Source organism: Chlamydotis macqueenii, chromosome 31 (genome assembly GCF_036417535.1).
Source record: "Chlamydotis macqueenii isolate bChlMac1 chromosome 31, bChlMac1.mat, whole genome shotgun sequence".
In the NCBI taxonomy this organism is placed as follows: Eukaryota; Metazoa; Chordata; class Aves; order Otidiformes; family Otididae; genus Chlamydotis; species Chlamydotis macqueenii.
In genome coordinates, this window is record NC_141586.1 from 455,435 (window position 1) to 466,764 (window position 11,330).

Genomic DNA, 11,330 nt, shown 5'->3' on the forward strand with positions numbered 1-11,330 from the left:
CACACGCCCCTCTTCGGGGGCAGAACGCCGGGAGAAGCCACTCGAGGCGGTTCTCCCGTGGGAGAGCGGGCGTGGGGCCCTCCGCGCTGGAGGGTGGATTCCCCTTCCCCCCTCTCGGTGGACGTGGTGCGGTACCGGGTGCCCTTCGCGCGGGCCGCCAGGGGGCGCTTGCCCCGGCCGTGAGGCGGCGGCGGCGGCGGCGGCGATGGTGGAGAAGGAGGAGGGCGGCCCCGGCGGCATCAGCGAGGAGGAGGCGGCACAGTATGACCGGCAGATTCGGCTGTGGGGGCTCGAAGCTCAGAAGCGGTCAGTGGGGCTGGGGCCCGTGAGGGGAACTGGAGGGAGGCCCTCTGGGGGGGCCCAGAGGGGCCGGGGAGAGGGCCTGCGGCCTGTGAGGGACCCTTTAGGAGCTTTGGAGGGGGTCTTGTAAAGTCAGGAGGGCCTTGGAGGTGCTTATGGAGGACCCTGTAAGGGAGAGGCCCTGCAGCCTGAAAGGGACCTTGTAGGAGCTTGTAAGGGGCCTGGGGAGACCCTGCAATATGAGAGGAGCCTTGGAGGTGCTTGTGGGGGGCCTTAGAGGGGCTTGGAGGGGCCGTGCGGTGTCAGGAGGGCCGTGGAGGTGCTTGTGGGGGGCCTTAGAGGGGCTTGGAGGGGCCCTGCGGTGTCAGGAGGGCCTTGGAGGTGCTTGTGGGGGGCCTTAGAGGGGCTTGGAGGGGCCCTGCGGTGTCAGGAGGGCCTTGGAAGTGCGTGTGGGGGGCCTTAGAGGGGCTTGGAGGGGCCCTGCGGTGTCAGGAGGGCCTTGGAGGTGCTTGTGGGGGGCCTTAGAGGGGCTTGGAGGGGCCCTGCGGTGTCAGGAGGGCCTTGGAAGTGCGTGTGGGGGGCCTTAGAGGGGCTTGGAGGGGCCCTGCGGTGTCAGGAGGGCCTTGGAAGTGCGTGTGGGGGGCCTTAGAGGGGCTTGGAGGGGCCCTGCGGTGTCAGGAGGGCCTTGGAAGTGCGTGTGGGGGGCCTTAGAGGGGCTTGGAGGGGCCCTGCGGTGTCAGGAGGGCCTTGGAAGTGCGTGTGGGGGGCCTTAGAGGGGCTTGGACGGGCCCTGCAATATGAGGAGGGCCTTGGAGTGGCTTATGAGGGCCCTGTAGCGGCTTGTGGGGGGGCCTTATAGGGGCTTGGAGGGGCCCTGTGGCCTGTGAGGGACCTTGTCGGAGCTTGTGAGGCACCTGGAGAGACCCAGCAATGTGAGAGGGGCCTTGGAGGTGCTTGTGGGGGACCCTGTAGGGGCTTGGAGGGGCCCTGCAATGTCAGGAGAGCTTCGGAGTGGCTTATGGGGTCCTTAGAGGAGCTTGTGGGGCTCCCTATAGGGACTTGGAGGAGCCCTGCAGTGTCAGGAGGGCCTTGAGGGAGCTTGCGGGGGGCCTGGAGGGGCCCAGCAATATGAGAGGAGCCTTAGAGGTGCATGTGGGGGACCCTGTAGGGGCTTGGAGTGGCTTATGAGGGCCCTGTAGGAGCTTGTGGGGCTCCCTGTAGGGGCTTGGAGGGGCCCTGTGGCCTGTGGGGGACCTTGTAGGTGCTTTTGAGGGGCTCTGCAATGTAAGGGAGGGCTTGGGCCCTGTAGCAGCTTGTGGGGGGCTCTGGAGGGGCCTGGAGGGGCTTATGGAGACCGCACAGCAGCTGGAATTGCAAAGCATCTGCTCCCACCTGCTGGTTCCTGGCTCTTTCCCTGCCGGAAACCCTTTTACTCGGCCCTGATTTTCTCTATATGGGCTTTTTTTTTTTCCCTTCAGCTTCCAGATTATTTTTTTTGTGGCCCTTTTCTGCAGCACGTCCAGATTTCTGCTCATTTCCAATTCCCTGTGCGTTCCCCAGGATGGCATTTCTTCAGGAGGAGGCGGAACAGCTCCAAAATGTGAAGACAAACAGGATAATGTTGCTGGACACAGATAAAAACGAGTGTGAAAATGAGCCAAAAAAGCAGGAATCGCTCTGCTTAACAGCCCGGATTGTTGCTTGGTGCTGGATTTTGTCGGAAAAGCGATACAAATTAAGCAGTAACAGCCTTCCGTGGCAGGGGGGCTGGAATCTGAAGACGAGAAAACGCATCGGGCAATTATTTGGAAGATTTAAAACTTGCATGCGCAGTTTTGTGCTGGAATAAATATGCGCAGAAATAAATTAATCTCCCGTTGATTACATTTTATCGACATCCCGGTGCAGCTGCGGCCCCCAGCCCTTATTTGGGTGGGGGCCGCTAGGAACCCCGAAGCGTGCGTTGTAATGAACCCGCAACCCCCCAGCCTCATCCGCTGAAAGGCGGCGGAGGACTTTGGTGTTATTCCCCGCTTCCAAAACTGCACAGCCTCTTTTTTTTTTTTTTTTTTTCTGTGAATTTTCCTGAATTACCTACTCTCGGCCGCCTACGTGCTTCTCTCTTTGCTTCCAAATCGTGTTTAAACCCGCTTCTTCCCAGACAGCGACGCCGAGGAGCGCGGCGTTCCTACCCAGCTGTATTTATCCACCGTGTTTTCCCTCCGAGCGCCGGTTCCCCTTCGCTCCGGCCCCTCGGGGGCCGCCCGAGCCGCGCCGTTAACGTTGACCGAGCATTTCTGCCGCAGGTTACGAGCTTCCCGGGTGTTGCTGGTGGGGATGAAGGGTCTCGGAGCGGAAGTGGCGAAGAATCTCATCTTGGCAGGAGTCAAAGGCTTGACCATGCTGGACCATCAGGAGGTGAGGAGCTTGCAGCTTGGCTTAGCAAAACTCCCAGCTTCCCCTGGTGCCAGCACTGGAGGACTTGCTGGTTTTTGGGGTAGATATTCTGCTTGGGGTGGAATTATTCCATTTTGGGGCGTGGAAGGTTTATGTTTCCAGTTGTTTGCGTGGCAGCTAAATGCCGAGCTGCGCTCCTCCGCCTGCTCTCGAGCTGGGGGCTGAACTGCAGCTCCCGCTCTCCCTTTCTGGACGTCCTTGGGTGCTGCACCCCGCTCTGAGAAGCCGGCTTATTTCTGGGGCCGTGTGGCCTTGGCGTTAGCGGCTTTCCACCCAGCCCTCTCCCGTTTCTCTCCGCCTGGATGGCCCCTTTCCGGTGTTGATCTGGGGCTGGCAGGGCTCTGTGGGGCTCTAAGCTCCTGCTGCGACTTGCGTGACCCCCAGAACCCCTAAACAGACTCGGCGGTGGGCTTTAATTCCTGATCCCTGCGGCGAACGTCTCCGTCGCCATCTGAACGCATTTCTCACGCGAACGTGGCCTCTGGGTCACGGCACGGCGTCTCCTCGGGCACAAGAGGGAGCTGCGAGCTCACGAGCCGGGAGAAGCGAGCTACAAAGCTGCGAGGGATTGAAGAATAAGCACAAAATAACTAGAGATTTTTTTTTTTAATTTTTTTTTTTTCTGTCCGGTTATCTCGCGATGAGTTTTCCTGCAGCGAGGATGGCATCGCTTCGCTGTTCCCTTCCAGGCGTGCGTTCCCGCTTGCGCAGCACCCGCTGTAATTCTCCCCGGCAGCTTTTCCCACCCTGCCCGAGTCCGTGGGAAGACTCATCTCTCTGGTTTTTTTTAATTTTTTTTTCTCCCATTTCAGGTTACCCAAGAGGACACGCGAGCTCAATTCCTCATCCCCGTGGGTTCCTTGGGCCGCAACAGAGCCGAAGCCTCGCTGGAGCGGGCGCAGAACCTCAATCCCATGGTGGACGTAAAAGCCGACCCCGAGAGCGTGGAGAGCAAGCCCGAAGAGTTCTTCACCCAGTTCGACGCAGTACGTGCAGCGGGGGGAGAGAAAGGTCGGAGGAGAAGGGGCTTGCTGGCTTAATAATAAGTCTCCTCGCTAATTACTCTTTTTATTCTGATTGCGTTGGCGCCGAGAGCGCCCATCCTTGAGCTGTGGGCAGCTGCCTGCCTGTTGGCCTGAATTTTTGTGCTGTGCTTACCAGCTCAGCTGCCTGACTTCTTGCAAACGGCATCTCCTGTACCGCTCCCAGGACAGACGGGCCCTGAGCTTTAAAAATGTCCACGTTTACCTTCATCCTCCCAATTTCCACCAAAAATATCCGGAAACGGGCTGCCGTATCCCCTAACCTCCCTAATTATCCCCCTGTTGCAATTAACCCGGTGTACACGGCAGGGGAAAATTGATAATTACCCCCAGGAAGGCGGGGAAGATTCCGCAGCCCCAAATTAACCCCGCGAGGAGGGAAGTTGGGGTGGGTGTTAAAAACTCTGCCTGCAGGTCTGCCTCACCTGCTGCTCCCGGGACGTTCTGGTGAAGATCGACCAGATTTGCCACAAGAACAGCGTCAAGTTCTTCACCGGCGACGTTTTTGGCTACCATGGCTACATGTTTGCTGACCTCGGGGAACACGAATTCGTGGAGTGAGTTGCGGGGAAGCGGGGTGGACCAGAGGAGAGCCGGCATCGGTGTTTCGGCTGCCTTCCCCCGCTCGGGGAGGCTGCCTGCTTTTGGGACGCTGGAGATTTTAAATCTTTAAGAGGCGTAAAGGTTGTTTGCCGCTGAGCAGCGCAAGCGGGGATCGTGGTTTCTCAAAGTGAGCTCAATTTTTTTTTTTTTTCCCCCTGCCCCCACCTCTGTAGAGAGAAAACCAAAGTTGCCAAAGTCAGCCCGGGCGTTGAAGATGGACCGGACACCAAAAAAGCCAAACTTGACTCGTCGGAGACCACCATGGTGAAAAAGGTGGGTGAAAAAAACCCAAAAACCCAAACCTGCAGAGACCTCCGAAACTCCGTGGCTCCTGCCAGCTTCCCAGGTGAGTTTCTGGCTTTGTTTAAGCCAGCTCATCCCAGAGAGGGGTTTTTTGGGGGGCGATACACCCCTGCCCGAAACTCTGGCTGCTCCTGCCTCCGCTGTTTTTTCCTTTCCTCCGAGGCCGTACTGGTATTAAGCACTTTTATACTGGTTTTGGTGGGGGAAGGGGAGTTGAAACAGCCGAAACTGGGGGGGCTTCGGCTTTTTGTGTGTCGGGGAAGCGACAGAAGCTGCATTGTTGCCGCTGTCGACCCGTCCTGAGCTCCCTTTAAGCGCGGCTCTGGGGCGTGAAGTTTTTCCCTGTCTTGAGGCGGGAAGCAAAACCTTTTCACATTTAAATGCCTCCGGCCTGGGCATTGTTTTGCTCTCCCAGCTGGAAATTTTAACGGAGGAGTGGAAATCCCCTCGACTTTATCCGGCTATGAGGAGAATGCGAGCTGAGCCAGCAGATTAACGCCCCTTTTTGCGTCCCTTTTGCTCCCCTCCCGCCTCGCTTCGAGGGTGCAGCTTCCCCTCGGAAACTCTGGGAATATTCCCTGGATGCCGATCGAACCAGCTGTCGCCCTCCCGCGATCTGGGGAGGACAGCGATTCCGAGCGCGACGGGCTCAGATACGGCGGAATTCCTCCCAGATCCCTTTCTGAGATGCCAGAGCCCGCGTGCTGAGAGAGGGCCGGGGCTCTGCCGAGCCCGTATCCGCGCCGGCGTTACGTCGGGAAGAATTTCGAACTCCGTTGTCTAACGCTTCTTTGGAGCTGGTTTTTTTCCAAAAAGTTGAAGCTCAGTAACCCCTGTCCCGTCCTAAGCTCCGACGCTGAGGCCTGCTAGCGTTCACTTAAAATATTTTAATTAGGAGAGCACCTCGCTGAGACGTTTCCCGTCGGGTTAAGCTTTGCGGAGAGGCGATCCCGAGGGTTTTACGCTTGGACGCTGTGTTCCTCGCGTGAAGATTAGGGCAAATCCTGCTCTCCTCCCTCTCCTGCCCTACGTGGGGTGGGAAAAAAAAAATAAATTAAAAAATGTCGTTCCCCTCCGTGATGAAGAGGAGGAGAAAGCGGCTTTTGTTGCCCAGCCCTTGGGAAAAGGGAAGGACGCGCCGCCCGGAACGAGGGGGTCTTCTGCGAAGGACCTCAACGTCCACCGACCCCTTCTCTCCCCTCGCAGCGAGTGGTTTTCTGCCAGCTGAAGGAAGCCCTGGCCGTCGACTGGAGCGGGGAGAAGGCAAAAGCGGCGCTGAAACGCACCGCCCTGGATTATTTCCTCCTCCAAGGTAAATCCCTGCCTCTTAATTCCTGCTGCTGGTTTCCCTGCCAGCTTCGGGGGAAATTTGCTCCCAACTCGCCGGCAGCGCTCTCAGCAGCGCCTCGGCTGTGTGCCGGCACCGGGTTGACTCTCTTTCCCTCTCCCAGTGCTGTTAAAGTTTCGGACGGATGTCGGCCGGGATCCGTCACCCCAAAACTTCGCCGAAGACTCGAAGCTGCTGCTCCAGATCCGCCACGACGTCCTGGAGGCGCTGGGAATCGGCGCCGACCTGCTGCCGGATGATTTCGTCAGGTACGGCGAGGAGCCGAGCGCGTCACCGGCGGCTTGTTAGCCGTTACTGCTCCTTTCCTGCTGGATCGCCGGGTGCCGGAGAAGCCCTGGCAGCTCCCGGCACCCATTTCACCGGGAATCTCACCCGGGAGGGTGACGGCGGTGAGCTGAACCGCCGCCTGCCTCGGGTGGCCTTGCTTTTCCTCTGGGTCATCCTCACCGGGGATTAAACGGCTCGGCGGAGCAGGTTCACCGCCTTTCCCCAAGGCCGGCGAGATCTCGAGCGATGTCCGCCGGGACCTTGGGACCCCCCCCCTCCCCGCAAACCCCGTCCCCATCGCCCGCGTCCTCGCGGTGACACCGAACCCCCCGGTGCCAGCCCTGGGAGGGTCCCGGGGTGCCTTCGCCGGGAACTCCCCGTCCCTCGCCTGCGTGTTGCCACACGCTGCCCGCCGGGAATGGCGGGAATGCGCCGTGGGGGACGGGGACGCAGGGCTGGCATTTTGAGTGGCTTATTTTTAGCAGGCTGGCATGAAACACGCGAGGAGGATGCGCCGGTGTCGTGTCCCCGTTGCCCCCAGCTCCTTTTTGGGTGAAACCTCGGTATTTTAGTGACACCCAGAAGCTTTGTTTTTTTTTTTTTTGAGGAAATTGTCACTTCTCCGGGCTTTGCTGTTGAATTTTTCTCCCTTCCTTCCAGCTACTGCTTCTCCGAAATGGCTCCCGTCTGCGCCGTGGTCGGAGGCGTCCTGGGCCAGGAGGTGGTCAAGGTAGCGGCCGTTTTTTTGAGGGGAGCATCGTGATATTTGGGGTTGGGGCGGGGTTGCAAATCTACGTCCCCCGGCACCGGCCTTTATTTTTTTTTGGTGGCGGGACAAACCCGAATTTGCCGGTGAGTGAATTTTCCTTGTCGCTGTCCCCCCACCTTCCCCAGGCCCTGTCCCAGCGCGACCCCCCCCACAACAACTTCTTCTTCTTCGACGGCATCAAAGGCAACGGGATCGTGGAGTGCATGGGCCCCAGCTGAGCTCCGCGGGGGGTCGAGCCCCCCAACTTTGGGTTTTGGGGGGGTAGCATGGTGAAACCCACCCCACGGCCCCCGCCCCGCGGGAATGGGCTAAATCGGGGCTGCGGCTGGCGCCTCATGGTTCTGGATGGGGTTGGGTTTGGTTTGGGTTTTGTTTTTTTTTTTTGTTAATAAAATTTTATTTCTAAAAAGTGATGTATTTGGGGGCTGTACCCCCAAACTCCACAGCCCCCCAAACCCTGCAGCCCCCAAGGCTCATGGACCCCCCCCGAACTTCCTGAACCCCTAAACCCTGTGGACCCTCAACCACTGCACCTTTTACCCAATGGACCCCCCAAGCGCTGCAGCCCCCAACCCTATGGACCCCCCCAACCACCGCAGCCCCCAAACCCCCTGGCCACTCAACCCCATGGACCCCCCTAAACCCCGTGAACCCCTCAAACACTGCAGCCCCCACCCCCGCGGACCCCCACACACTGCAGCCTATGCCCCCCCCCAAACCTCATGGACCCCCAAACCCCACGGAGCGCCCCCCTCCCGCACCACTAAACCCCCCCCCCAAACCTCCGCACCACTGCCGCCACACTCCCGTCTCCTTAAATTCGTTTTATTGAAAAGAAACGTACAAAAAAAGTCACTGATCATGTACAGCCGCCGTCTGCCCCTATATACAACCCCCCGCCCCCTATATACACTCCCATCCTATATATAATGTACAGCCGCCCCATATACACTCCCCCCATATATAATGTACAGCTCCCCCTCCCCTATATACAGCTCCAATGTACAGTATATACAGAGCGCTGCAGCCGCGCGTGCCCCCCACCCTGCGTGGGGAAGCCTGGGGGGGGGGGGCTGCGACCCCAGCCCCCTCCCCCAGCAATAAATTAAATAAATACAAAATGGCGGGGGGGAGGAATGCGGTAACGGCCCCTCCGGGAGCTGCGGGTTCTCTTCGTCACGGGGGGACGCCGGCGCGTTGCTCCGGCCTGTGCGGGCGGCAGTACCGGCAGTACCGGCAGCAGCGGCAGTACCGGCAGCAGCGGCGGCGCAGGCGGTGCGAGCGGCGGCAGCGGCAGCAGCGGCAGCAGCGCCGGCAGTACCGGCAGCAGCGGCGCAGGCAGGGCTAGTTGGCCGCTGCCCGCAGGTTGTAGACGCCTCCCAGCAACTGCGAGACCAGGCGGTAGAGGTGACCCCAAAAAACGCCGCCGACGCCGCCTCGCTGCCGCTCCCGCTGCTGGCGAGGGGTCTTAATTAGTGGGGACGGCGTTAAATTAATTACGGGGGAGGTGGTTTTTAGGGGCTCCCCCCCCCTCCCGCCTCCGCCGCCCTCGCGCCGTTGCTGCCTCGCGGCTTCTATTTATAGGTTGTGAGTCAGCGGCTGGCTCGCACGCGGGCGGGCAACCGAGCCGGCGGCTCCTTATATTTTAGGGGCGGCTGCCTAATTTGAGGGTGCTCCCCCCCCCCGCCCCCATGCCCCTCTCCAATTTTGGGGTGTCCCGTCCCTTACCTGCTGCTCGTAGGTTTGCTGGAAGGCGTCGCCCAGGCGGCGCAGGCGGGCGCCGAGCTCTTGCTCCGGGCCGGTGGCTTCACCGGGGAGGTGACCGTTGGGGACGGTCCCTTCTCCCCCCCCCGGGCTCCCCCCGCTGTGAGGGGGTCCCTCGTGGTTTCCATCCTCCGTGGGGTGAAACTCGTCTGGAGTGGGAGTGGGGGGAAGGGTCAGGCTTCACACCCCCCCCCCCCCCCCCGCCGCCGCTGCCTCAAGCAGCAGGCAGAGCAGTGCTGCCTGCGCCGGGCGTGGGGGGGGGCGCAGGCAGCTGCCCCCCTGCCCTGTCCCCCCCCCCAAAAACACGAGTGGGAGTGGGGCATGCCCTGACACGCTGCCTGCCACAAAAGGGGCTGGCAGCTCCGTAGGGGCTTGGGGAGCGCAGATCCCACCCCCGCGACGGGTATAAGGACCCCCCCCCCCCCCCACGGGTGCGGGAACCGCGCGTGGACCGCTCCCACGCGGGACTCACCACGGGCGGTGGCGGGGTTTCCCAGTGTCCCACAGCGATAAAAGACGAATTGGGGTGGCGGCAGCGGTGGCGGCGGGGGGGGGACCCCAGGACAGGCGCAGCTCAAGCGGGGGTGGCGGCGTGGGGGGGGCACGACGGGGACACGCAGGACCGAGGGCCCCCTCCCCCCCACGCAGGCGGGATGCGCGGGCAGGGCCAGCGCCGCCGCCCCCCCCACGCAGGCAGGATGCGTGGGCTCGCCGAGGCTCCCTTCCCGCAACGGTCTGGCCATCGCACCCGGGGGGCTCTGCGTGGGGTGGGACAGGAGTGGGTCAGCGTGGGGGCGGCATCGCGGGACAACACCTCCCGCCCCCCCCCCCCAAAAAAAAAACGTCGCTGCGCCCCCGCCCAGCCCCAGCAGGGGGCGCCCTGGGGCGCGGGCGGTGTTTGTAAACAAACCGGAGACGGCGGGACCCCCTCCACGCGCCGCCCTGCCCCACGGACACGCGTGGAGCCCCCGCGCCCGTCCTCCGCGCTGCACCCTTCTTCCTCCTATTCCTCCCCACGCGGATGGGGCGGGGGGGGGGGGGCGCGGGGGGGAGCCTACCGCACGTCGCCCACCCACCCTCCCTCCCCTCCGTGTTTCCCACGGCAGCCGCCCCACGCAGCCCCCTCCTCGGACCCACGGCAGCCGCCCCACGCAGCCCCTTCCGTTCGCACCCACGGAAAAGGATGCGAAAGGGGGGGGGGGTCCCAAACCCGCGTCGGGCGAAGCACCCCTCTGGTTCCCTCTTCCCGCTCCCACGCCGCGGGACTCCTTCCACGCCGCGCGACACCCCACGCTCGCGATCCCTCCACGCCGCGCGACCCCACTCTCCCCCCATCCCACCCCACGCACCCCTCCGTGGGCTGGCTCCGCGACCCCCACACCTACGTGTACACCTCCCGCACCCACTCTCACGCCGTCACGCGTGGGCTTCCCCCCCCCCACACACACACACTCACTGCAGCTGCATGAACCGTGGCGGGGTCGATCGCCGCGATCGTTCACCGGCAGCCGGTTGCCCGCTCTGGGTAGGGCCCCGCCCCCCTCCTCCCCCTTGTGACGTCACCGCCCCGCCCCCCGGACAAGTTCGGGCTTGTGCGGTCGGGAATCCCCCGCGGGTGGGGGGGGGGGGGGGGGGGTGGGCTGTACGTGGGGCGGGGGGAGTTGCGCGTGGGCAGCCACTCAGCCGCCGTTTCCAGGGGAAGGTTTCGCCGCCGCCGCCGCCCCGGTAACAGCGGGAAGGGGCCAACCAGGCGCCGCCGAATCGCCCCCCCCCCCCCCCCCCCCACGCCCCCCACGCGTGTCTCCCTCCCCATACAGGGGGTACAAGCCCCCCCCCCGCCCTGACCTTTGACCTCAGACCTTTGCCCTTGCCCCGCCGGTCACCACCCCCCCCCCCCCCCGCCCGCCTCCCCCCGCGGCCACGCCCCCGGCCGGGCCCTCCGGCCGCCCCCCTCCCTTCGCTGCCCGCGCGCTGCCGCCGCCGCGCTGCCATTGGACGGGGCCGCCTCCGCCGCAGCCAATGGGCGCCCGCGGCGGCGCTGTATCCAGCGGAGCGCGCGAGCGTGTGGGAACCCGGCGGGGCCGAGGGTGCGGCCGGGGGTACCGGTCACAGGGACCGGTCACAGGGACCCGCTATAGGGACCGCTATAGGTACCGGTCACAGGGACCCCCTATAGGGACCCGCTATAGGTACCGGTCACAGGGACCCGCTATAGGTACCGGTCACAGGGACCGGTCACAGGGACCCGCTATAGGGACCCGCTATAGGTACCGGTCACAGGGACCCGCTATAGGGACCGCTATAGGTACCGGTCACAGGGACCCCCTATAGGGACCCGCTATAGGTACCGGTCACAGGGACCCGCTATAGGTACCGGTCACAGGGACCGGTCACAGGGACCCGCTATAGGGACCCGCTATAGGTACCGCTATAGGTACTGCCATAGGGACCGCTATAGGTACCGGTCACAGGGACC

General features: G+C 62.6%; 2 protein-coding genes across 5 annotated transcripts; one reads left to right on the forward strand and one right to left on the reverse strand.

Annotated features, from left to right (window-relative positions):
* Window positions 1–24: 24 nt before the first annotated feature.
* SAE1 (SUMO1 activating enzyme subunit 1) lies at window positions 25–7,465 on the forward strand. 2 transcript variants are annotated; one of them, XR_015261293.1, is made up of 9 exons: window positions 25–306; window positions 2,607–2,718; window positions 3,570–3,743; window positions 4,215–4,357; window positions 4,577–4,749; window positions 5,913–6,018; window positions 6,158–6,302; window positions 6,982–7,051; window positions 7,216–7,284. XR_015261293.1 is itself a non-coding variant. In XM_086769165.1 (9 exons), the coding sequence occupies exons 1-9, from the start codon at window positions 206–208 to the stop codon at window positions 7,306–7,308; spliced, it is 1,044 nt and encodes a 347-aa protein (XP_086625291.1). In that variant the 5' UTR covers window positions 25–205; the 3' UTR covers window positions 7,309–7,465. The 2 variants fall into 2 exon arrangements, 1 of the variants encoding a protein (XP_086625291.1); XM_086769165.1 differs by having other exon boundaries at window positions 4,577–4,676; window positions 7,216–7,465.
* A 903-nt stretch (window positions 7,466–8,368) lies between these two features.
* LOC147596956 (uncharacterized) lies at window positions 8,369–10,396 on the reverse strand. Of its 3 annotated transcripts, none has more exons than XM_086769190.1 (4): window positions 10,311–10,396; window positions 9,327–9,612; window positions 8,819–9,003; window positions 8,369–8,542 (listed from the first exon to the last, which is right to left on the reverse strand). In XM_086769190.1, exons 2-4 carry the CDS (start codon window positions 9,595–9,597, stop codon window positions 8,435–8,437), a joined length of 564 nt encoding a protein of 187 aa, XP_086625316.1. In that variant the 5' UTR covers window positions 9,598–9,612; window positions 10,311–10,396; the 3' UTR covers window positions 8,369–8,434. The 3 variants fall into 3 exon arrangements, with proteins under 3 accessions (XP_086625316.1, XP_086625315.1, XP_086625314.1); XM_086769189.1 differs by having other exon boundaries at window positions 8,369–8,545; XM_086769188.1 differs by having other exon boundaries at window positions 8,369–8,557.
* Between the last annotated feature and the right edge of the window lie 934 nt (window positions 10,397–11,330).

What these genes read in the sequence shown, in the direction of transcription:
- SAE1 (XM_086769165.1), top strand. Translation starts at nt 206, where the DNA reads ATGGTGGAGAAGGAGGAGGGCGGCCCCGGCGGCATCAGCGAGGAGGAG. An exon ending in AGACCACCATGGTGAAAAAG is followed by an intron (nt 4,677 to 5,912) that starts GTGGGTGAAAAA and finishes CTCCCCTCGCAG; the next exon opens with CGAGTGGTTTTCTGCCAGCT. An exon ending in GGATTATTTCCTCCTCCAAG is followed by an intron (nt 6,019 to 6,157) that starts GTAAATCCCTGC and finishes TCCCTCTCCCAG; the next exon opens with TGCTGTTAAAGTTTCGGACG.
- LOC147596956 (XM_086769188.1), bottom strand. Translation starts at nt 9,597, where the DNA reads ATGGCCAGACCGTTGCGGGAAGGGAGCCTCGGCGAGCCCACGCATCCT. An exon ending in AAACCCCGCCACCGCCCGTG is followed by an intron (nt 9,004 to 9,326) that starts GTGAGTCCCGCG and finishes CTCCCACTCCAG; the next exon opens with ACGAGTTTCACCCCACGGAG. An exon ending in AGCAAACCTACGAGCAGCAG is followed by an intron (nt 8,558 to 8,818) that starts GTAAGGGACGGG and finishes CCACTAATTAAG; the next exon opens with ACCCCTCGCCAGCAGCGGGA.